Source organism: Vespula pensylvanica, chromosome 5 (assembly GCF_014466175.1).
Source record: "Vespula pensylvanica isolate Volc-1 chromosome 5, ASM1446617v1, whole genome shotgun sequence".
Taxonomy (NCBI): domain Eukaryota; kingdom Metazoa; phylum Arthropoda; class Insecta; order Hymenoptera; family Vespidae; genus Vespula; species Vespula pensylvanica.
In genome coordinates this window covers 6,246,485-6,271,911 of record NC_057689.1, presented here as the reverse complement: position 1 = coordinate 6,271,911, position 25,427 = coordinate 6,246,485, and the positions used below count along the sequence as shown (strand labels likewise).

At 33.9% G+C, this 25,427-nt stretch overlaps 1 protein-coding gene across 13 annotated transcripts; it reads right to left on the bottom strand.

Annotated features, from left to right (window-relative positions):
• Positions 1-341: 341 nt before the first annotated feature.
• On the bottom strand, positions 342-25,424 carry LOC122629310 (probable phospholipid-transporting ATPase IA). 13 transcript variants are annotated; one of them, XM_043812607.1, is made up of 23 exons: positions 25,282-25,424; positions 24,705-24,929; positions 14,540-14,927; positions 9,189-9,424; positions 8,998-9,096; positions 8,793-8,903; positions 8,456-8,703; positions 8,101-8,381; positions 7,744-8,038; positions 7,443-7,669; positions 7,015-7,373; positions 6,803-6,940; positions 6,570-6,722; positions 6,289-6,486; positions 6,090-6,189; positions 5,767-6,011; positions 5,552-5,677; positions 5,331-5,471; positions 5,149-5,267; positions 4,914-5,048; positions 4,721-4,825; positions 2,480-2,577; positions 342-1,766 (listed from the first exon to the last, which is right to left on the bottom strand). In XM_043812607.1, the coding sequence occupies exons 3-23, from the start codon at positions 14,910-14,912 to the stop codon at positions 1,621-1,623; spliced, it is 3,933 nt and encodes a 1,310-aa protein (XP_043668542.1). In that variant the 5' UTR covers positions 14,913-14,927; positions 24,705-24,929; positions 25,282-25,424; the 3' UTR covers positions 342-1,620. The 13 variants fall into 13 exon arrangements, with proteins under 13 accessions (XP_043668542.1, XP_043668541.1, XP_043668545.1 ...); XM_043812606.1 differs by lacking the exons at positions 24,705-24,929; positions 25,282-25,424 and adding an exon at positions 24,198-24,433; XM_043812610.1 differs by lacking the exons at positions 2,480-2,577; positions 24,705-24,929; positions 25,282-25,424 and adding exons at positions 3,293-3,324; positions 16,937-17,456 and having other exon boundaries at positions 342-1,718.
• Positions 25,425-25,427: the final 3 nt, after the last annotated feature.

Genomic DNA, 25,427 nt, shown 5'->3' with positions numbered 1-25,427 from the left:
TTTACATTTTATTGTGATAATAAATTATTTATAAAATATAATATCCTATTTTTTAATGAAAATTTCAAAGAAAGATATTACGACGCAAAACACATCCGTTCGTACAGATGGCCTACAGCGCTCGATCCAAGCGCCGTCTACCGGCAGTGTTCGAACTAACACTGGCAGTACGCCAGAATATAGGCAACATATACAATCCATACACACATGCTTTTACAAAAATTTGTAATTCAGAATGAAAATACGTTTGGCGAAAAAATTATCCCTTTTATTGATCCTTTCAAAATACGTATAAAAACTTATCTCATATATATGTATGCACATAATATATAAATAAATAATCTCATTTATTTTATCATTTTATTCCGAACATAGTGTATACAATATTGTTACTATACATATGCATATAACTCTGTTAATACCATCAGTCGTAAAATTAAAAAAAGTGTTGATGGATGGAAGAGTGAATCTCGAACGAAAAGATCCATGTATCAATATTCTTGACTAGATAACAACGAAGTGTGTGTATGTACAGTAATGAAATGTACGATGTTAATCAAAAAGAAACAAAAAAAGAAATTATATAGTAACGTATGTGGGGATAAAGGGAACAGTCTTTTTCTGGTACGAAGTCGAACGTGTTTCTTCTTCGACCGTAATACGATCAAAGGATCCTTTTGGAAATGTACAAATCATTTATTCATTTTATTCGCATCTCTTATCCACTCCTTTCCAGAGAGAGCCTGTTCGATAATACATGCTCCTCGACGGATAAATTCGCATACTAACGTTCAGACTGGTGATAAATAAAATTATTTAACATTCACAGTCGTAAATTCATTTAATAATATTGCCGTCTTACGTATCGCCGGTCCACTTTTAACTTATATCATTTTGTTTTTTTTATCTTCGTTTTTGGCTTTTTATTTCCTTTTTCCTTTTATAAGCGTATCTTGATTGTATTATCAAAAATCGAGAAGTAATTTTCATAGATGTAAACAACATATACTCAACGTTACTAATCATAAAAGCTGAATTAGCCATAAAAAGTTTACTGAGAAATGCATTCTAGGAAAAGAATCAAATTTGATACACGTAAATCTATGTAAACGTGCATACTACACACATATCTCTTTTTCTCTTTCTCTTTCTCTCTATCTCTCATATAATATTTCAAAAAAAAAACAAATTCTAAAATATTTAAAATACTTTAATATATATATATATATATATTATATAATATATAAAAGTTCATTTCTCTATCTTTTTATTTTTTTTTACTTTTTCTTTACTTTTCTTTTCTCCTTCGTTATACCACATGTATATGATCATTTAGAATTTTATCGATTTAGAAAGAATTTAAGTTGCCTAACGAAATTCGTTATACGTTTAGAGAGTTTTATTGATATAATTGAAACTATCGATCAAGATTTGGAACTTTTTCTTCAAAGTGTATCAAATACGTTGAAAGGATCGAATAATTAAATCGTGCAGAAAACGGGCGTTACGTAGAGGGCATACGTCGAAAGCTATATATCTATCGCTCTCGAAAAACTTTCGGGCCGACTTATAAAAAGAAAGTAGCCGATGCCTTGCAATTTGTTAACTATAATATTAAGATTACATGCCGCCTGGTTTTGGAAGATTTGTATCATAAGCTCTGATCACATCCGTCTGAGTCACTGATCCTCCTTCCTCTTGGGAGAATGCGAATCCATCTGCATCACGCAGCATGCGCAATAACAAACGACGCAAACTATTAATTTCTGTCGCAGAAATGATTTATTTATTATTAAACGTGCATGCCGAAAAATCATAGCTTCTTTGTTATACGTAATAATACTTCCATACGATCTTGATCTTTCGAAATATCGTATTCACGAAAAAAGAACAAAAAAGGCACGAACCAGTTATTAAAATCGATTAGTCAGACAAGAAACAAGTGTAATATATTCAGTGTTTTTTTTTTCGAATCTGATAGAAAAAGTAGATAGATAGACAGATAGATAGAAAGATATTTAAGTTTCAAGTAAATGTGATTAAATACAATTAGTGCTTTCTAATATATATATATTATATATATATATATTATGTACAAAAGATACATATATATATATACACAAAAAATGTGTTAAAATGAAGTTGAAAAGTCTAGTAATTATTGCTAGTAAAAGTGCTTCGAAATTATGCTTCGAGTTAACTTTACAAAGTATCGTTTTAGCTAAAGCAGTGGACTCAACGAAGCGTGTGCTCTTAACGAATGATACGTGAGTGCAAGATTAAAAAAAAATATGTAGTTTACAAAGAACTTTTCATTACAGCGAGCTGGAATATAGATAGTAGTAGTAGATAGTATAGATCGTTTGTTTGGTTAAATCATATGTGGCAATTTCCAATAATTACAATGCGACTCACGATCCGTAACTCGAAATGAAGTAAAAGTGTCCAACACGGCAACCTGTAAAGGAAATAAACTTACGTGATAGCTCCACCTCGACATTCGCTCTGGAAGTGGCGTTAGATCGCCTGGTGAAAACACTTTTAACGTTTTTCAGAAGCCGCGCCGTCTCCGTCAATCTGCAAAGCCGGTCATTCAACAATTTTTTAAAAGATTCTCTCGTCTATTCTAATGTACTTTTTTTTGTCCTTCTGCATCATCCAATAATTTGATGCACTTTATTTAGTTCTAATCATTTTTATTGTTCTGCTCTCAACAATTTCGATCATTGTACCGTTTTCAAGGAATATTCTTCAGTCATTGCTCTTTATATATCTTTTCAATGATCTAGGTTGTCATTAGCTATATCGATGATGAGTGCGAGTATTAATCAATGTACAGAAATCCGAATGAGTATAGCACTAAAGTTTTTATCACTTCCATCCTTTATATTCTTTTTAAATCACACAAGCATCATCTTAATTTATTTAATATTATATATACATACATATATATATATATACCTCTATAGGAAAATATATTCCCCTCAAACATATCGTGTATAAAAAAGTGCATAAGCTCTAATAACATTAGTTTACGCCGTACAACGTATTCCATCAAATATTGTGCCGACAGAAGTGATAATCTTTACGATAAAATGCTCGACTTTCTCTATATTTCGCATGTGATGGTGCAAAAAAAAAGTGATGGATCACACACGTGCATACTGTTTCAAGCAATTTAAAAAAACCATCAAGATATGCAAAACAAGTCATGTTACTTTTTTAATATATAGCTTGCTTCAAGCGTGAACAACGATAGCAATTTCGGTTACTTTCTACTGGGAGTACTTACACCTCGCAAGGTCGGCGATGGCATGCACAGGCCTGCACAGGATACCACGAATAAAACATACCAAAAAACTGCATTAGCAACAGCAATTCATTGATTCTAATTAGAATTCAGCAAATGATTACTATGATATGGTACTAGGAAGATATCTCATCCTCTTCTTTTCCCTGATTTTTCAATGACTCTGAAATGTCTTGTGATTTATAAATATTTCAAGTAATATTCCTAAATATCGTTAACGTTATCATTATTTCTCTGATTACTAAAGAACGAAATTAGTATACCAATTGTATAAATAGTATGGAAAAATTCTAAACTGTATTTTATTTAACAGAAACGGAATAAAATGTAGTATTTAAACATCGTCTATCTTTACAAGGACGGTAATAGTAATCTAATAAATTATGATTAAGATAACGGATATCGTATTTTACTATAATACACTATTTTACTTTCATTATAAAACGTAAAGTAACCGTGCTATATTGTCTGTGTGTGTGTGTGTGTATGTGTGTGTATATGCATATATATTGTTAAATCTACAGTATAACTTTTTTATCAAAGACGACTAGAAAGTTATAAATTGTACTATGATCACAGGTTTTGTATACATGTATATGAGTTCATAAATGAAAACGTTCTACTAAGTATATGTAGTATGGATTGTTGTTGTTGAATGGTACGAAAACCACGAATCATTTGATGTAAATTCAAAAGGAATTGCTTTCATCCGATTTCGTCTTCGATATGGCTTTATCAAGAACCAATGTCGTTTTAATCGTCTCTTCGTGGACCTCGATCTCCTGCTATAATTTTCGTTATTCTATTCTATTAAAGGTTCCTTTAGGAAATAGAAGATGCTTGAATTAAATTTAATCGGATAGATTCATATAGAAAAGTTAGTACTAATTATCTTAAAGAAATTATCCAAAGATATTATCAGAATCCATGATATTATTATCCAAAGAAATTTTCATGGTTAGTCACACCAACCATCCATAGAAATTCCACAAAAAAAATTCATTTACTAGATGGAAACCTATACTGTATCTATAACTATTTAGTTAGACATCTAAAGCCATGCACAATTCATTTAATGGAAAAATTAAAAAGGGTTTATCTAATTAATTAATGCTGCATCGCATGCAATTTACTTTTATACTGGCACCTTCTCACAATGGTATTGGTAAAAAAAAAATACTATCTATGATCATGTGTCATTCTAACAAAACTAGACGTTTGAAATAAAATGACGTTATTGATAAAATGAGAGCAGATGAAATGTATAACTCTCAACCTTTCTTCAAAGATGATAGATGTAATCTCATATTCGTAAAAAGATTGATATATGCTCTATAACGATCACTTGTATAGAAGACGCTAAAACTTATATTATAAAAACAATTTATATAAAATTATACGTATACTTACGAGCTTCTATAATCTTGACCATTGAATATATCTCCAGGATCAGATTTTCTAATTTCATTTTCCCTAGCTGCTGCTGTGACAGATTTCCATACTGTATTTTTTACTCTACAGAAAAAATTTATAATATTAAACGAGCAAATCTTATCTATAAGATCGTAGATCATAGAAATAATTCTTACTGCTTTGCACTTACGCTTTTGCAGTTACATCAAGAAGCAATACCGCCGACGGAATAAGTATAAGACCTAACCAAAAGACAGGCGACGAAAATAACATTCTGTCATTACCCAGCATGACAGCTCCAACATTTAATACAGGCCAAAAATTACTAAAAAGAATTACGATATTAAAATCATCCCTTTTCTTCTTTTCTCTTTTTTTTTTTTTTTTTTTTTTTTTTTTTAATACGATATATAAATGGAACTTACCTATAAATAAAAATAAATAAAAACCAAAGTATAATAGATCCCCATGTAGCTGCATGAGTGACCCATGTCCAAGAGTTTATTATTAATCCAGCCTTTCCACAAACTGTTACTACAACATACTAACGAATAAAATTATTTTTCTGATATATAGCGCGAAGATAAATATAACTATGTAAACTTACGGTATAAACAAAATTTCCTAATAAAAGATATCCACCATCTTTACCGTTGGACCATACGACGTCTTGTTTAAGAACCATGAGTGGCAACCAATAAAGTAAGGATGAGTGTATTAAGGCATTTATTATCCATACCCAAAATACCTATGAAATATATAGATTATATTGGCAAATCAAACGTTATATCCCATCTATATCATTATTTGAATTAAAATTAATCATACTTTAATATTAAAAGATGACTCTCCAGTATTTTTTGTTGCATACAATCCTGGATGAGCTAAATGAGTTTCTGCTGAACACACTTTATCGAAAAGACCCATAGCCAGAGGAGGTGCTGCCGTAAATACCTATAATTGAATATTGTAAATTTTATTAAAAAACTCATGTCTAATATCAGTGAATAAATAATAATTATCTTTTAAAAAAAAGAACTTACAACATTATAAAGACCAATAGACCATCTCTCAAAAAGAATCTGTCCAGACCAGCCGGAATATATTGCGAACCATAATTCAATTACATACAAACAAATATTCTTGTAAAACGAATATAGAATTAATTTACACATTCTACTATAATTCCAAGAACCGTGAACGAATAAAAGACGTTTCAGAAAACGAAACTGTGCGATAGAATAATCGGATGCACAGGCTGCTTGTAGACCCTCAACACCGGATATTCCTAATTTGAAAATATTTATCGAATCAGATCTTTTTGTCTTGTCAATCGTAATAAAAATATATATTTTATTCTACGCACCAACGCCTATGTGAGCTTTCTGAATCATTGCTACATCATTTGCACCATCTCCAATGGCAAGAGTTACTGCTTTCTTATTGTTTGTTATGAGATCAACAACCTGCAAGATTCTGATATATTAATAATCAAAATTTCATATGTCGTAGCTCATTTAAAACTAAATTAATCAAATAATATAATAATAAAGTAGTCAAATTACCTCGGCTTTTTGCATTGGCGAAACTCTACAACAAATAACTACCTTGCATGCTGAACACAAATCTAAAAAATCCATTCTAATGTCGCATGACAAGGCAAAGTCCAAAGTATTGCCATCTATTACCAAAGCCACTTCGTTCTGATGTTTCAAATCATCCCCAAAATCTTGGCAACGTTGAACAATGATTTCCCTTGTTTTCTGCAAAATGTTTCTTGCCTCATTTATTCAAAATCATTTATTCGAAAATTCTTATAACTTTTAAGCATTATAAACTTATTTACATCTAGAGAAGTTTCATTGATAATATACAAAGGCATTCCATGTGTGATTAATCTGCAGGAATAGCCAATATTAATCGCTGTTTCTTGTTTATCTCCAGTCAACACCCAAACGTTAATATCAGCACGAAGTAAAGCCTGTAACGTTTCTGGAACCTAGACGATATCGTGTACAAATTAAAACACGATATAAGAGAGCAACGAAAAAATATTAAAAAAAAAATAGCAATACATACTTCATCTTGTAATTGATCTTCAATAGCAGTTGCTCCTAATAAAGTTAAATTGTTCTCAATGAGATTTGCTGCATGGTCCAGTTTACTTTCACGATCTGTCATACTGATTGATGCATTATGGTAAGTGTCACGCCACCTCTATTAAAAATATTACGAACTATCACTGTATTTTAAGATGCAATCGAATATTTAGCTGAAAAAAATGAATTTACCTGATATAAATTTTCAGGTACTTCGGTAGAAGCAAAACAAAGAGTTCTTAATCCATCGGTCGCAAATATTTCTAAATGTTCCAAAGTTGTTTGGCGAAAATCATCTTCAGATACACTCGGTGATCGTGGATTTAATCGTTCATAAATGACAGAATCGGCCCCTTTACATAAAAGTTTAATTTTTCCTGTTGGCGTTCTTACTATTATAGACATTCTCTTTCTAGCTGACGTAAATTCTATTACGTTTAATATTTCATATCGTTGTCTTTCGCCTAAGGCGATTATTTCCACGTAAGCAGGCGTTCTGGTATCGAACACATAACTATATTTACGTGCGCCATCAACTAGTGCTCGTTCATCTATAGAAAAGTTACAACACATTAAATGAAATTTTGTATTGTTATTTTAAATCGTTACATATAACGTACCTGGAGATGCTGCATGATAAATAATACGATTATCTATCTTTTCAGGAATAACTGTATGACAAACCGATAACATTATCATAAAGTCATGCAGTATAATAGAATGATTATATTTCTTTTTATCAGTAGGGCGAGATGAACCTTTCATCGCCCTTCCTTCAATAATATCTTTAACTAATTCACTATTACTAACACCTGGACTATCAATACCGGCTGTTGGATTGGGAAAGCTATGGAATCATTTCTTGTGTAAGTAATAATACTAAGACATTCTTAGTAAAAAGAAAATGCTTTCATAACTCACTCGTATATTTTGCCACCAACAGAACACCTTTTAAATTCCATAACATTCTTTGTGAGTGTACCAGTTTTATCTGTAAACACATAATTGACCATTCCAAGCTCCTCATTAAGATTACTTGTGCGAGCCATTGCAGGTGTATCTGTCTCTGCATGATACATTTCAATATCCATGTTAATAAACGTAGCTTGCACAAATCTAACTACTTCTAGCGTAACTTGAAGTGAGATTGGTATTAAATTATTGTAGAGTATGATGAATGTTAGAAGATTGAAAACAAAATTCTTTGTCATTTCCTCTGAAACATACATTGATTTACATAAATTCAAAAGATAAAAATTGAGAGACCTTTATATTTACCGTTTAAACCCAGATACCAAAGTCCTGTATTATTAGAATTCGTCCATATAACATTGAATATTGCAGAAAGAAGGCACAACAAAATTAACATAAAGAACAGCATGAGAATTTGTGTATTAGTCAGTCGATCTAATGTAGATCTTTTCAATGGTGCAGTTGTTGTATTATTTTGCATAAGTTTAGTATCATGACCGGTGTATATTACCACACCAAATATCCATTTTGTATTTCTTAACATAGCGCCACGGAGAAGTAATTGATCAGGTCCCAGAGGTACGCTCCTATAATAAAAATAAAATCGTAGCACGTTGAATAATTTTATACAATAATGTTCGTCTTCGAAAAGAAGTCTTACTGTTTGTTAGTTTCTCGAAGTACTCCGTGGAATTCATATAAATGTCTATTCGGCGGTTCACACTGTATATTTGAACGAAAATTCATTAATTCGGCTGTATCCAAAAGAATTGCTGTATCGGTGTGAGCCTGTCTAATTTTCAAATTTGTTTCTCCATCCAAATTGGCTGTTTCTATGAACGACATACCCTGCGGCTCCGACGATGATAATAAGATCAAATCAGCGGGGAAGAAATTGTTGTTGTGAACCTATGAATATTAAAAAAGCGATTGTAGCAGGAACAACCTAACTAACGATTATTACCATGTTGATGATTTTAATGAAAATAATGGACTACCTTAACCACATCTCCGACAGCAACGTTACGCCATTGAATCCACTGCCATCGTCCGTCTCTTAATACTTCTACTTCTCGCATATTTATCTCGTCGTCTGCCCTATGTCTTTTCTAAAACAAGTTTTTTTTTTTTTTTCTTTTATATTTCATAACGCAAAATTAACACGTTGTTATTCGATATTATAAGATATATCGATAAACTTACGATATCTTCAACGATCTCCTTCAATGCTGAAACGCTCAAAATGAATAACAATGGGACCAAAGTAGTGTAACGTCCGGTTGGCGATACGTCTGGTATTTGCTAAAACGTCACAAATATTATAAATAAATAATACGTATAGATATTGCATCGATCATTTTTAAATAACTATGTTTACCTTACAACTATCTTACCTGCATAATTGCGATGAAGAGGAAGAAACAATTACTGTATCGACGAAATTGTTCGAAAAGAAACATAGGTATGAACGATAGGATCGAGTATTTTGCCGTAGTGATGTGATTATTTTTATATTTTGCGGGCTGATGAGGCGCGTTGACGAAAACCACTCTCTCGTCGCTAGCGTCGTATTGATGCGACGATGGGTCTTCACCTTGGGATCCCCCATTTTCCGCTCTTATTGGCCCTACTGTTATAAATAATTATTTTTAATATCCTACTGATGAATAAAGAATGAAAGTATATACATGTTTGAAAACAAATTGATTCAAGCCGTACGACAAGTAGATCTTCCCATTGTCATCGTAACACATTATTTGACCCAAGTAATTTCCATCATGTAATTTCTCACTTTATTGTGAACGTATGTTATTTTTCTCGTTAACAATATAAGTGGCAATTACATAGGTGGTTCACGCATTTAATCACGTTTCACGTAAAACATAATACGTATACGGTCGACTGAAGTAAGGTTATGAGAAAGCGAAATAAAAAAATAATCCACAAAAACAACATGGCCGTTAAAACTACAGAAAACAAATCTTTTTCTTTTTTTCTTTTATTCTTTTTATTATTATTATTTCTTTTTTCTTTTTTTTTTGGAAGGAAACACCAAAATCATACGAAAATGATTTCTAATAAAACATGCTTCTAAAAGAGTGGATATAATAAAACTTGTCTTTCCAATTGCAAAAATAAGTACGACTTACTGTTCTGAGCGTGCAAGTAAAGGTATATACGAGATCTGAGTTCGTTGAACCATTGCACCAGCTTTGTACTCGTGATATCCATGACGGCCGGCTATCTGTCTCTCTCTCTTTCTCTCTTTCTTTCTCTCTTTCTCATAGCATCCTTCTCGTTCCTTGATTCGATCTCTACACGCATAAAATGCAATAGTGTCGAGAGGAAGACTCACGAATAAAAATAATCCAATGGATATAAGTGCTCTCTCCTGATACGTAACACGAAGCAAAATTTTCTTGATAACCAATAACATATATCCAACGAACGCGGATCACTCGAAATATATCTTAATAAACGAGAAAACGTCTTCTCTTTTTCTTTTCGTTTCACGAGAGAAACGAAGTTCATCGTCAAACATTGTCGAATTGCATATTTCGAATCCTACAATGAATTTGATTACCGTGTTATTGCGTCGAAACAAAACGATCCGTGTTAAAGTCCAATCGATAACAATCGATAATCCAACACATCTTCTAAACGTAAAGATCATAATGTATCGAAGTTGCAAAATCATCGAAGAACAAAAATAAAAAAATAAAGAAGAATAAAAAGAATTCTATTACGCGAGACAACTGATTAAATTTTGCATGACTCGAAGTTAAACGTTTTTATTTCTTCACTTAAACTAAATCTGATTGGTCGCGACACGAGTTAACTTCGCGACGATCATCGATTTTTATTCGATAATCGAACTAGAATTATTTCGATAATCGCACAAAGGTCTATTATCATGGAACACAAGAAAAATTGTTGATCAGAGAAAATGATCTACTTTAAATACTGTCATATATAATAATAATAAATTTGATATATATATATATATATATATATATATATATGAAGTGAAACGAGTCATGATATATCTAGCAATTTGGAATGTCTCTGCGATCGATCCAAGGTCGCATTACTTCACAGAGACGCGCACATACAAACACACACATTCATGTATGCAACGTATGTACTTCGTAGGACAATTTGCATCCCTGAGAAAGGCGTGGTCACTAATATGCACTTTTATAGACTTATCGGTTTTTGTTCTTATAATACGATTAATTCCGATTCGATAAGATCAATGATTTCGAAACAATTCTTTTACTCTATCAATCTCTTACCTTCTTCCCACGAACACACGCACACATGCACAAAGAAGCACTATCAAACTATTCTCGTCGTCTTAATTCGAACGCGTGTCATTTGCTTGGACACGAATCGTCGTAGAAAACAGAGATAAGATAAACGTTCCTTTAATAGTGCAAGTGAACGGAACCGGTAACATCTAAAGTGTCAAAGAAAATCATCCGCAAATCGAATTAACCGATTGTGCAACCGATGCCGCCAAGTCCAACGTACTATAATGACGCCATTATGCATTTAAAAGAACGTCAAAAGCTTCGCGCGAAATACGATCTTACATTTCTATTGGTTACGAAACATACCACGAAACATACACGTTTGTTTGTCTCTACGTGTAATTTATTCTCTTTGATATCGCATTTCCTTTAGAAATACCACCAACTTCCTATTTCATAATCGGATATAAACTTTCTTCCTCGTTCATCAAATTCGTTGATATTCAAACGTACAATTCAAATTTATTCAATCGACGTCTAATTTATTTAATTAAAGCTAATTAAAATTTATCCCCTAGAGTGTTGAACGATAAAACATACAATCTTCCTAACGAAGCTTCGAATGAATACGAATATATTTACGTGAATAAAGAAGAAAACTCGTTCGCAAAATGTATTTGATATTTTTCATGTACGAATGAATAAAAAAGAAGTAAAAGAAAGAAAGAAAGAAAGAAAGAAAAGTAAAAGAACAATAACTTATGAATGAAATCGAATAGGATCGAGATAATAGGTAAAAAGAATCTGGTCTCACGACTCGTCTCGACATCTTACGATCGATCTCAAACCTTTCGTTCTGCTTCACGGTCACGGCCTTGCTTCGAAGGTGGCACCGCTCTTCGTGCTTCACAAACAAACATCCACGCTAGATGCACACTGACGCACTTGACTCGTGCACTCTCTCTCTCTCTCTCTCTCTCTCTCTCTCTCTCTCTCTCTCTCTCCCTCTCTCTATCTTTATCTAACTCCCACCAAAGATAATTATTCCCAACGGGTATGAGACGAGTCGACTGGATAGTCCATCACACAACGAAACAAACTCGTCGACGACGACGACGATCGGTTTACGTCATCTAACAGCGGCCGGAAAAAGAAATCTCGCGAATCTTGCTGCCACACCCCCGTTCGCATGATGACCCGACGTACGTGCGTGCACGTGCGTCACGCACGATCGGCTTTCCCAAAGATGTAAAGGAAAAGAACGAGAGAGGGGGGGGGGAGAGGGAGAAAGAGAGGAGTGAGAGGAAGGAAGGAAGATATCCAATAGAACGACGAGACTCGAATCGTTAAATCGAACTTTCAACGCGTGATCGAACTTAATAAGATCAATAATATGAAATACATTCGATAATAACAACGCGTGATTAAAGTATTTTGTCGCGAGAATGCCGGCTCCCGTTTCTACTAGTACTGTTCGACTTCTCTACCTCCTCACTCTTCATAGTCACGGCTTATGCATCATATAGAACGAACACCGCAACGACGATATTACTACGCGAAAACAAGGGCTGTACGTTGTTGTCGAAGTGCCCTCTATCAAATTCAAACACGATTGAAAGAAATTTTAGTCGAGAACTTAATCGATTAATTATTACTGCGGATAACAGCGTAGAAATGTGGAATATTCGATAGATCGATAGTACGAATCGTAAGAAAGTTTTTCTACTAATCATCTGCCATGATTGGTCGATCTTTCTCATGTTTACCAACGTAAAATAAATGTGCTCTCAAAGAATAGAGAAAAAGAAGAAGAAGAAGAAGAAGAACGACAATGAGAGAAAGAAAAATTAATTGTTATACAATGTAATTGATCGATAACCTCCTCTGCAATATTTAATATAACAAATGTGGGATTACTTTATGAAGATGAGCCAGCCCTGCAGATTAACGAACGCGCATGCGTTCGTTTTAGGCAACAAGTTGGCGTCAGCACCGTGCTGCTGCTACTGCTGCTGCTGCTGCTGCTGTCTTCCCTACACTATTGTATGCAAAGGAATATGTGTCGCACAGAGAGTGTACGAGCCAGTGTGACGTCGATAAACACACGACGAACACCCAAAGCCGATAGGCCAAGGACAACATTGCTTTTAACTGTCGACTCTTCTGCGCGGGAGCCTTGAAATCAATTAATTCAAGAATACCGAATTCATGAAAGATCACATAATTAATATGACATCGAATATAATGTTTTACGATGAAACAAATAATACGATCGATATTACAAATTAGTAATATAAATATTCCAATTATTGGAATAATTCTACTGTATCTTTGATAAAAATTTCATAAAAATCATGGAATAGGACAGAGTTATCATAATCAATACGCTATTTCGTTAACATTCAATGTTACGAGGTAATAATTATAAGATAGAGAAATATCGGATCTTGGAAACAATTACTCGTAATTACTTATCTCAAAAGGAACTCTACTCGTAATTGCTGATTATCGTGGATACTAGAAAATTTTGCAATTATCGCGTGCAATCATGCTTCCCATCCGACAGGTCCATTATTTTTGAATATCTACATCGCACAAAAGAATCGATCGATCGCCTTTCGCTCAACAAGTGTATTTTTTAACGAGATATCACATGCGTCGCTCTTTATATCCTTCTCTGTTTCTATCTCGCAATTAAAATTTATAAAATCAAGGACAAATACAGACCTTATTTCGATACTACTTCGCTATGTTTCGTAAAAAATATTAAAGATGAAACTCACGAAATCAATACATTTAATATTTCGTTCTTAATTTTTGCAAAATCTATTATGACAATCGCAAACGATATATATATCCTCAAAACGATTTTAAAATTATTTACTATCGAAGATCGACCTGTCGTAGGCGTAACATAAATGCGTATTAAAGGTCTGCACTGTATCTAAAACATGCAAACGATAATAATCTTTGCCATATGACGTCATGTCTACCAATAACCAGTCTATTCCGTACGAAACTCGTCTTTTTTTATCCTTTCTTTTTTCTTTATATATATATATATATATATATATATATATATATAACGATAAAAAATATTCTCTCATTTACGAAAAAAAATTTCATTTGAATTATTAGCATTACACAAGCTGACGACTAGTACTACCAGATGAGATAATATTGTTTAATCATTAACTTTGACATGTAACAGAGCAAATAAGATACTCGATATAAAATAACGAATAAATCAAATGTTTTTCCTACCTGTTACATAAAATAATTTTCCTTAAGACCTATAGAATATTTCCTTAAGATCGTAAGAAAACAAAGTTATTTCAAATAGCGATAGTAATCAACTTATCTAATCGTTCGATAATAACGATTAGTTATTGGAGGAAGAAAGAGAGCGTGAGAGATTGTTATTTAAAACCCTGTTACTATCGTTTCGTATGAAATAGACTCAAGAAATAATAAAGGAATAAATAATGTACCTTCCGAATTTAACTCGGATGCAGGTGCTTCCTGAAGTTCGATGTGTTCCCGAGTTCTTCCTCTTACGTTACGACGTAAAACAGGATCGAGACGAAGGCCGATATTATCGACGTTATCGATATTTCCTAAATCGATTGGACTACCAACGATATAAGGTCCAACGTTAGGTTGATTGTCCTTCGAGGTTTCGTCGGTTCGAGTGTTGTTACTCGCCGTTGGTGACGATAAAGAACCGTTGTTATGGATTAAATCGCTGCTGTTGTACGATGGTGTGCCGTCCATATGAGGGATGGAAGAAAGGTCTGGTGGTGTATATGGTCGCAAGGGACCAGGACTAGGAACCCTTGGGTTCCCCCTGCCGGGTGGTGGCATTGAACGAGCTGGAGCCTAAAACGAGCAAACACCAGAAACGTTCGTCATTAGGATGATCCGCTAATTACGTAAGCTTTGCCTTTGAAATTGGAGGCTCGAATAAAAGCTCATTCGTACGTACATATGTATGTATGTACCTACATATGTATGTATATATTCGTACAAAGCCTACAATTTCTTTCGAATAGAGAGTTGAAAACGGAAACGAAAAAAACATCTTGTTAAAATAAAAGAAGAAAAAATAATATTAATATTTATGCACCATATTATAATACTTATATTACATATTTAAACACGTTATCATTGTACTTTTAGATAATGTTTTAGGATAAATCTTATGAGTCATTTAATGGATACGCAGTAACCTTCGAAAACTATCGTAAAAGCTTGTCAAGAATTAAGTACTATATATAAAAATATAGATAAGTATGTATATTCGCGACGTTATTTCTTTTCATGTAAAAAAAAAATTAGGAATATCTTTTATATATCGATTATTCAAATGAGCATTGCAGATATGTGTATGTATGTATGTATGTATATATATATATTTTCAAGCACTCAGAGACAGCTAGGTATGAAAGCATCATCATCCGTGTATGAATGTATTATTAACGAGCGAAATAACGCATATTTCCGAGTAAATTTTTCTTCGCGAACAACACGTACTGACGTTTTGTCATCGGAAAGCATCACGTAAAGATAAAATCTACGAAAGTCTAACTTAACTTGATAATTTTGCGATAGTTATTGCTATTATCCTTGTAGACGTATATTATTACATAACCAGAAAACGTCTGACTATATTCGTAATAATACACTATTCGTAAATAATAATTAATAATTATAAATGTAAAAGGTTCACTCAGCTTTTTATGTTAAAACTATTTAATAATTTACTCCTTACACATACAAAAAATCATTATTGTAATGTTTGTTATAATGGCGATTAGCAGTAACAAACGATTAAAAATATAGAGTATGTTTCGTGAAATTCTTTTCTTAAAAATCGAATATAAGCATTTTGTCGATCTAATAAGCTGACGTGTACATTGTAAATATCAAAATCGAATTAAACTACATGTACACGTCCTATACACATATTGTTCAAGTAGACTGTTACAACGAATCGTTATATTTTCGTTTCTTTTCTTTTCGTTACAATTTCAAGATAAATTTTAACGCGAAATTCGCGGCCTTCGGAGCTCGCAGGTGAAAATAGAACGCGGAAACGCGACCACCGCAAGTGCGGCGATAGCGATCTTCTTCGTTCTAAATGCCACAACCGTAGCTATTATTTTCATTCGGATGAGTGATCTCGAAACATGACATGTCCCGAATGACTTTTACAAATTGTTGAAAAGTATTACTTTCAAAGCAAATTTCATTTTTTTAATTTATATAACAATGTAGATGTCAACAACTTTTAAAAGATGTTTCAAATTAAAGATAAAAAAGAATTATAAAAAGAGGAACAAAAGTTCACGACAATTATAAAAAATATCTTTTGCACGCGATAAATTATTTTCATTAACATTATTGTCAAGGTTTTTTTATTTAGATAATAATTAAATGACAGAATATCGATGACATTTAATGTATTCCTTTCGATGGAAGTGCTGACTAGTTAGCCAGCAATCAGCTAGCCAGCCAACTAGACATGTATATGTATGTATGTATGTATGTATGTATGTATGTATGTATGTATGTATATAGACACATAGCGCGTGCAGATAGCTAGAATAACATATCGCTCATTTACTTATGGTAATAATTTGGAAAGAACAAAAAAAGAGAAACAAAATAGAGGAAGAAAGCTCGTAACCGATCTACTGTGCGGCGATCTCAGTTTGTAATTGGAATAGAAGAAACTTTCGAGCATAGAACAAAAGGAAAAGCAAAGTAAAAGTTGAGTGGAAAGAGGAGAAAGAAAAGAAAAGAAAAAAAAAGTGAGAGGGAAATGAACGTGAGCAAAATTGGATTCCTCCGAAGAACAAGAAGAAGGAGGATGAATTTTTACTCACTACGAGCAAACGATTCGTTCGAAGTGTGTTTTTAAATGGCATCCTTCCTCCGATAAGTTTTACGATCCTGATCACATCAAACCTACTGTCGTTTCTATCGGTCCGCTAATGACGCCAGCGTTCGGAAATAAGTCATTCTCCCTGTCGTGAGCCCTGCCAAAGCAACTAAACTCGAAACACATGGGCACATGTGGGATATTGTTGGAAGAAATTTTATGTCACGGAAAATGTACGTACGGGGCTCGTCACCTGGACAAACTAGTTCTCGTCAGAAAACGCTTTTGAAATGTCTCGGTTTAAATAGCAGAAACGACTCCTATTTAGAAACATTTTTCAACAAGAAAGGAGTAAACCAACGTCCTTTGTATAAATGTAAAACCACGAATATTTCCGACACATGTCCTTGTGAAACTTTACGACGACGACATTTTCGCATTTCGTTCGTAATTGGAAAATCCTTCAGAAATAACGATTTAACGTCGTTGCATCCTATAAGAGATCCTTTAAATTCATCGTAGATCCTTACTTTTTCCAGTTTTTTTTTTTTATATATATATATAACGAAGAAACCAAGAAAGCGAGATATTCTTATCTTTCGATAATAGCACTCGAACGACTCGTCACTCGCGCGTGTTCGACAAAACTGACACGCCGCTGCTAGTCGCGGCGTCTTTCGTTGGCTAGCCGTGAAAAGACTGAAGAAATTTCTAACGAATCAGGAGAGAGAGAGAAAGGAGAGAGAAAGAGAGAGGAAGAGGAACTCCCTAAGGTCTTCTCCTCTTGGATATAAAACGAAAAGTCGCAAAGCCTTCCTTGCCGTCTTTCGTGATAACCGACGTAAAAGACACGTCGACGCAACGTAGACGACGACGAACATCATGGAACACGCGGCAAAGACTAATGTTTTTTCACGAACATGAAAAGTCACTGTATAGATACATATGTGCAACCTGATATCGTGCGCTTCGTCGACCGATAGCAACGTGACGATAAAAGGGAATACGATCGATTTTACCGTAAAAGAAAGAAAAGGAGAGCTAGAGTTAAAGCTAAAAAGAGAATCCAAACAAACTTGCAATTCGATCATATCGATCGATCGAATTTTGTTTCATCGTCCTGAAAATCTACGAATTTGTATGATAAATTAATTTTTTTTTAATTTCGAGGAATCAAGGAAGAAACACTTAACATTTTCAAATCGATTGTAACGTGTGTATCTAATCAGAAGATAATACATTATCATTTGTTTTTCAAACTAAAGGAATATAATATCGATGAACTCATTGCATGCCATAATTCGTTTAGATCAGAGATTCTCTAGTGAGATAAGCGATAAAACTTTCGAGGGTACGTCGTAAGAGCTCAAAAAAAAAAAAAAAAGAAAAAAGAAAAAAAATGTTTCTCAAGTATGATAAATATAAGTTAAATCCTTTGGAACACTATATGTAGTTTACGAATACATTTATATGTTTTATATTATTCCTATTGTTATATCATTAATATACTTTTATCTATCTATACAAGCGATACATACTACTGAAAATGCATATTTCTATTCTATTTTTACGTGAAACATAGGTATAGATAATTCTATTAATATGTTTATTTTTTGATAAATATTATTCTATAAAGGTCATGTCGGCAAGATAAACGTTTGTTCGAAGAAACAATTATCTTCTATATCATTAATAAAAATATCGATTGTCTGTATATTAAAACGAGAGAAACTCACGTTTCTTATATTCTATCTTTTTCAGACGAACGAAAGCTGATTATTATATGATCTTAATCGATTTTTGTTTAATCAAATGATATTATCAAATTTCTTGAAGAAAAGAATTCAATATAGAAAAGTTCAAAGCTAACGAAATCAATTTGGAGCAACGTATTGGACAAGTGTATGTATATACGTAAAATAAAAGTATACTATGTCATATGTAATAAAAGATAGCGTCAGAGCACGAAAGCTTAAATGTGATAAAATCGAAGATGTCGAAGGACGAAAATAAAGAAATAGAAGCTATCTATCACGAGCGATTTTACAAATCTCTATCATTCTAAGAGACGTTATGCTTATACTGATTAATTCATCGTAATAAAAAGATTCGAAGGGAACATAGATACGAATATTGCAGATACATATCGAAGTATAACACGAACCAACGCTGATGTATCGATAACAAATTGCTTCGCGGTTACCGAGTATCGTGAAAATTGCCTACAACTAGTCAAATGCTAAATAATTGAGAAGGATCGATCGTGTTTGGTTATTAGGTCTGAAATACCACCGCCATCGACGATAGTATATTAAAGTTCAGTTAAATTATTTTCCTTTTATTTCCTTATCTCTACCTTAGAGGTCAATCGCCAAAGGATGCCCTTTAAAGGAACAAAGATATCCCTCGAAGGATATCACGCTTAGTAATCGTGAAAATGTCAATTCTCTGGAGTGTCATTAATGCGAATGTTCAATCGTGCGAAGTGATTATTACTTTTCTTTGAATGAAAACAGATCTCTATATGTAAATATGTATTTTAGTATATATACATATGTACATATAAAATATTCTCAACGCTAGAGAAAATCCCTTCTGGTTGTATATTCCAGTTAGAGTATATAAATGAGTTAAGATTTAATTGAATTTACAATCATGAAAATATACCTGCTGATGGACCGGGAAACGAGAAAAATAAAATAAAAAGAGAGAAATAAAATTATGATTTCATTTCTATTCGTTGCCTCGGATCAGAAACGAATAAAATAAAAAAGGAAACAAATGTAAAAAGCAAAAAGAAACAAAAAGAAAGAAGTAAGATATAGAAAAAAATATCGTCTTGTGATCTATCGATTAATCGATTCGAATTTTAAAGATTTCTCGTATTATTATCCCGAATCGTATATAAAATATGATAAGCCACGGTAAATAAGGTGTGGCACTTTATCTCGAAAATAAGGCGTGTACCGTGTATCTTTGTGTTTGCAATTGGTAACAAACGATGTTGGAACCTCGACAGAAAAAACACCTACATAATAACACCGCACCCTTCCTCTGAATAAGCTTTCATGTTACTCTTTCCATCGTTGAGAACGACACGGCTCTATAAATCACATTCTGTGAAATACATATATACATATATAGATATATTCGAAGTCAATACGATAAGTCGGCTTTAGGCTTGATCCAACTCATGGGAATTTCATTTCGATTCTGATATTAAAAATAATCAAAGCTATACATTTCAATCTATTTTTTCTTTCAATTAGATACAGGTATAACTCGCGATAATGAATTCGTATAAGTTTAGGTTCATATTAGTCGCTCATTCATTCAAACCCTTGCGTGATCGTTCTCATTATTTTGAATACTTCGCGTTCCAATCGTAAGGGAAGGCCTTTATCAAGGCCTTTATTTGGTGTTGAGAATACCCTGTCGTGTCTCCAGCCACTCCCTCAAAAGAATAACATGATTAAACGCACTTCGTATATCTCTCCATTGCTTCCCTTACCGGCTACCATAACACTATTATTCAGCTCTCTCTCCCTTCTCTCCCTTTTCTTTTCTTTTTTCTTTTTCTGTCCTTCATTGTCGACAAGACTAATGAAAAATGATTGTCACTCAGCTAGGTGAGGCATCATATAAACAGATAATGTTCGGTTGAAATCGTATTCACAAGTTGACCATCGATCCTAGGAAAATAACGATGGTCAGTGTAGATATATATATATATATATATATATATATATGTATATATATACATATATATATATACACACACACACCTTTAGCATGACCAACGAGTTTACTATCAAAAAGACTACTGAGTTTGTGAGCTATTCCGGAAATTAAGGACGAACATTCGATAGAATCTAATCGGTCGAAAATCGATCTGTAAAAGTTCCATCGAAACGAACAATATAAATAACAAAAAGTAAAAAGAAAAGGAAGAAAATTTGTTTATTCCTATTACGTAATGGACGTTACGTTGTCCCGATCTATTAAATAGATCGCAACGAATTTCATTGCAACTTTTATCCCTCTTATTCGATGCTACCGAGTTAGTAAACCACAGTTGGCACGTCCGAGAGAGTGACTTTCTAATTGCCAGAAGAGTGACGAGAATGCGTATAAAGTACCGGCGAAACAGGTTGCATCTAGAAATATATATGTATATTAAGTATATATGTTCGAATCGCGTGGACTTCATAGCGGTCAACCGAACGGGCTATAATTTATTTCTGTAAACATCGAAAGTCGTCAAAATGCCAGCCGTTCATACAATGTTATTTGCTTTCATATTTATAATCTACATACGTACATACGTAAAATTACGGATACACCTGTAAGAGAGGATTACGAAGATTCGATAATCTCTGGCGATCTTTCATTCCTTTGATGATGTGACTCGAGAATGAAAAGTTAAGGAAATGCCGGTTAATATAATCTATTTGTTTTGGCAGTCTATTATTCACGACATACATGTTGCACGTTGATTGTGTTACAAGTTCTATCGACGATAAGACTTCGTGTATTTGACCGACTTTCACTTTCAGCATTGAAAGCTGTTCTGTTTCCTCGAATGTTCTAGGACATCGTAGAAGTCATATAAACGAGTCCATTATTTTAAATTTGATAATATACGTTGAATTGGAGATATTTTTATCGTCTAATTTAATCTAACCATAAGACTAGAAATGCATGGTAAGACGTAGTTCTAAGATTCTTTATCAACGGAGAACAATGAGAAGACACGAGGGTGTCGATTCGGTAAAAAATCAGGTCTCTATCTTTTTCTTTTTATGCTAGGCCAGCGGGAATTTACGAAAAGGATTTTCGGACTCCCGTCTTTCAAACTGTTCCCATTCTTTGCAAAAATAACCCGTACGAATTGGGTCGGACGGAATGAAAAGCTGGCCGGTGCTCGGTGAGTGATATATAATCGCACGCACCTTGAAAAATCCTCGTACGATGTGTTACTCGATCTCGCTATTAAAACTATAAATAAAGCAAAAGGAGTGTAACGAAACAAAGATTCGTCGAACGCGTCCATTCGGTCCGAAGAACATACGTGGTAAGTCGTCCAACGATATTTTTAGTGTAAACTTTCTGGGGACGACTTTTTGCTTCTCTCAAAAATCAACACGTATAAAAGTGTATATACGTAAACGTGCGGGCTAACTTTGTACATATGTATGTCCCTTGTTATTTTTATTTTTCTCGAAGATCCAAATGTTCTCACGGGAAGCAACGACGATACGAATCTCATGCGACATTTCGCGTCAATGCGTGTTACCAAGAGTGAAGTAGTAATAATAAAAATGTCTTGAACTCGTCACGGAAGTTAATTTCACGCGAGAGAAAATCATAACCGTGAAAAGAGGACACGCGATAGAATGGATCACGTAAAGTTTCCGGATTTAACGTGCCTAACACACACCGCTATCGATCATATACTTCACTTTAAAATATAAAAGCAAGGCCTTCTGCTAGACATACAGTACATATACACGGAGATGATACATATACATAAAGAGAGAGAGACAGATGAGGGTTCTCGTGAATGAAGGAAAAGTCAGCCGGACATATCGACTTTTCTCCCTGCTGTTACATTTACGTGTCTATATTTATGTACACTTAACTTCCATCTATATGCATAATATACACATTTATGTATGTATGTACGTGTACATGTACGGGAATAGTAAAGCGTGTCGCGTTCGCACGTGCTCGATCACGTTCAAACATCACGATATACCGTTTTAAGGTAACTCTCAAAAGACACTTTGGAGGGCTAGGGCTTACTCGGTAGGGATCGATGCATTATGCAACAAGTAGTTAGTCTTAAGTGCAATCGCCGTTATACTTTCTCGACCTCGAGGTTCGGTATATAGTGGTTACATGGGTGTCGCTCTAATTAAGGATGAAGAATGCCAGATAAGTCGTTACCATCGTGCTCAGCATCTGACTTCCTCTATCGTTTCGAATGACCTATCTAATTACAGGATAACGAACTAATTATCACGATCTTTTGGGTATACATAACTACTAACACGTAACTAAAAGAAAATAGCATTGACTTGTACCACAATAACTTTCTATAATCACTTCGTAGATGATTATTCTATGCTTGATCGATTTCCATCGATCTAGGGTAAAATATTACAAGTCAACACCGTTGTACATATACGAAATGAAAATGTCAACGAGCAAGTCATAAGTGATATATACAACAAACGTATATGTACATCAAAACTTCCCCACAATATAATATCGCGAATCTCGTTTCTATTTTCATTTCTTACATAATTTAAAACACCACGATGGTACGTCGATCTCTAGCTATGGTAAACGCAGCTGTATATCCTTGATGCTCTCTCTCGCTTTCTCTCTCTTTCTCTCTTCGACGTTAAATACAAATGATGAATCAAAGTAGAGACGCTATACGTATAAATAAATATAAAGGTCACAAAAGTAAACTCTCCTTGAGAGAAAAAAAAACTTTCACATTGAGATATATTTTCCTCTTCGACAATAGTCTTAGCTATTTACGTTCTGCCTTTGTTGTAACCTCCGATTTTTTCATAAAACTAATTTATAATATCGGTCGTATTCGTGTTAAATCTTGCACTAATTTTTAAATAATCTCCCTCGTAACACGAACTTACAATTATGTTTAATCGAGAGGTTAATAAGGTTCCGACGTCTAACGTAATACTCGTCGGAAGTCGAGTCTATTATGACAGAGAAGCACGTGCTGCTCGAAGAACGATCAAGATTTTTTTAGAAATAGGATTTATTAGTTGTTTTCGCATTTCGTACTACGATTACTATGATTAATACGTTTCCTGCAAAGATATCGTGAACTGGTAGTAATAAATTCATAGGAACAAAAAATCGGTTTTTCTTTTAAAAAGACAAAAATTATAGAACAAAGAAGGCAGATAAAAACGAGAAGATGAAAACACGATATTACACGTGGTTTTATTACGTAATTTGTCACGATATCATCGTCCTTCGTTTTTCCTTAGCTTATTTAAATTTTCAAAAAACATTTTTTACAGCGGAGTATTCGACCTAACCTCAAATCCTCTCTCTCCCTCTCTCTTTCTCTCTATCTCTCTCTCTCCTCCCTTTCTCTCTCTCTCACACACACTCTCTCTCTCTCTCACACACACTCTTTCTCTTTCTCCTTTTGTTCTATCGTAAAATAAAAAAGATAAAGCGAGAAATTATCGATATAAACAAAGAGATATAAAACTCACCAATATGGAGCTGTGCGTTCCGAGATGACTATACTATCATAGGTATGTCGCCAGCTCGTCAGCATTTCACAGATAGTAAGAGATTAAAAAATATGGAATAAAAGGGTCCCAAGGAAAACCCGCGCACGCACACTGATGCACGCACGCTGCTAACGAGCGAATGAGCAAGCGAAAACACACACAATGTCGCGGCCCGCGCGTGCTTACGAACACTCACGATCGCCGCGCAAAACTGTCTCTTACCCCAACACGTCTCCCCCCTCTCCAACCACTAGCGTGCGCATCGTACAGGTAAGACCAATGCTCAAGGAGAGGGAATAACATTGAAGAGGTCGAGGGTTGGGACGAAGAATACAAACCTATGACGATGTTACCGATACTAACGTTTGTTTGCTCTTTGTTTATCTTTTGTTTGTTTGCTTTTCTTTCAAAGCGTGTAACTATTTCGATGAAAATTTACATTAACCACCATAAAGTTAACTCATTTTTTACAAATGAGTACCATACCTTGCACAGCTGCCATCCATATTCGTCGTATTTAAACACGCCTACGCTCTGCTATACGCTCGGCAAAATAAACATTCTTCGCATTTGCTCTGTAGACATCCACTGCATGTATTTATTATTAAAAACGGCTTGGTAACGGCGCGAAACGACGCCATCTTCGTAGTCCAAATACATCGCACTTCAGATCGAAGAGTACGAACAATGGCCGTTAATAGATGGCAGCACCTAACAAAAAAAATGAAATTATTTTTTCAACAGTTTAATCGTTGGTGTAGCAACCGACGATTTTTTTCGTCCAAACAGTGATTATTTTCCGAACAATTAATTATTATTTTTATATGTACTAGCTATTAAAACTTATTCCGAGACTAATAATATTTTTCTACTTGATATGTGTACGTGTGTGCGGACGTGTCCTAACGATTGTTAGAACTACAAAGTTTATAAATGCAACGTAAACTTTAATGTATTTGTTAATATTCTTTGTACATGCTTCAATGATTTAATCGTGTACGAAAAGAAAGGTCGTGCTTTTTTAACCGGCAGGAACACTGCAATAAATAAACAAAATGTCAACCTGTATTTAAAAATGGCCGCAGACCGGACTGCTGTTAGATCAGTGTTCTAAAGTCGCAGCCAATGTACTGCTGATCATTGCAACGAATGCGTCAATGGCCTAACTTTATTTATAGTAATCAATTCTTTTTATTAGCCTGCCAACTA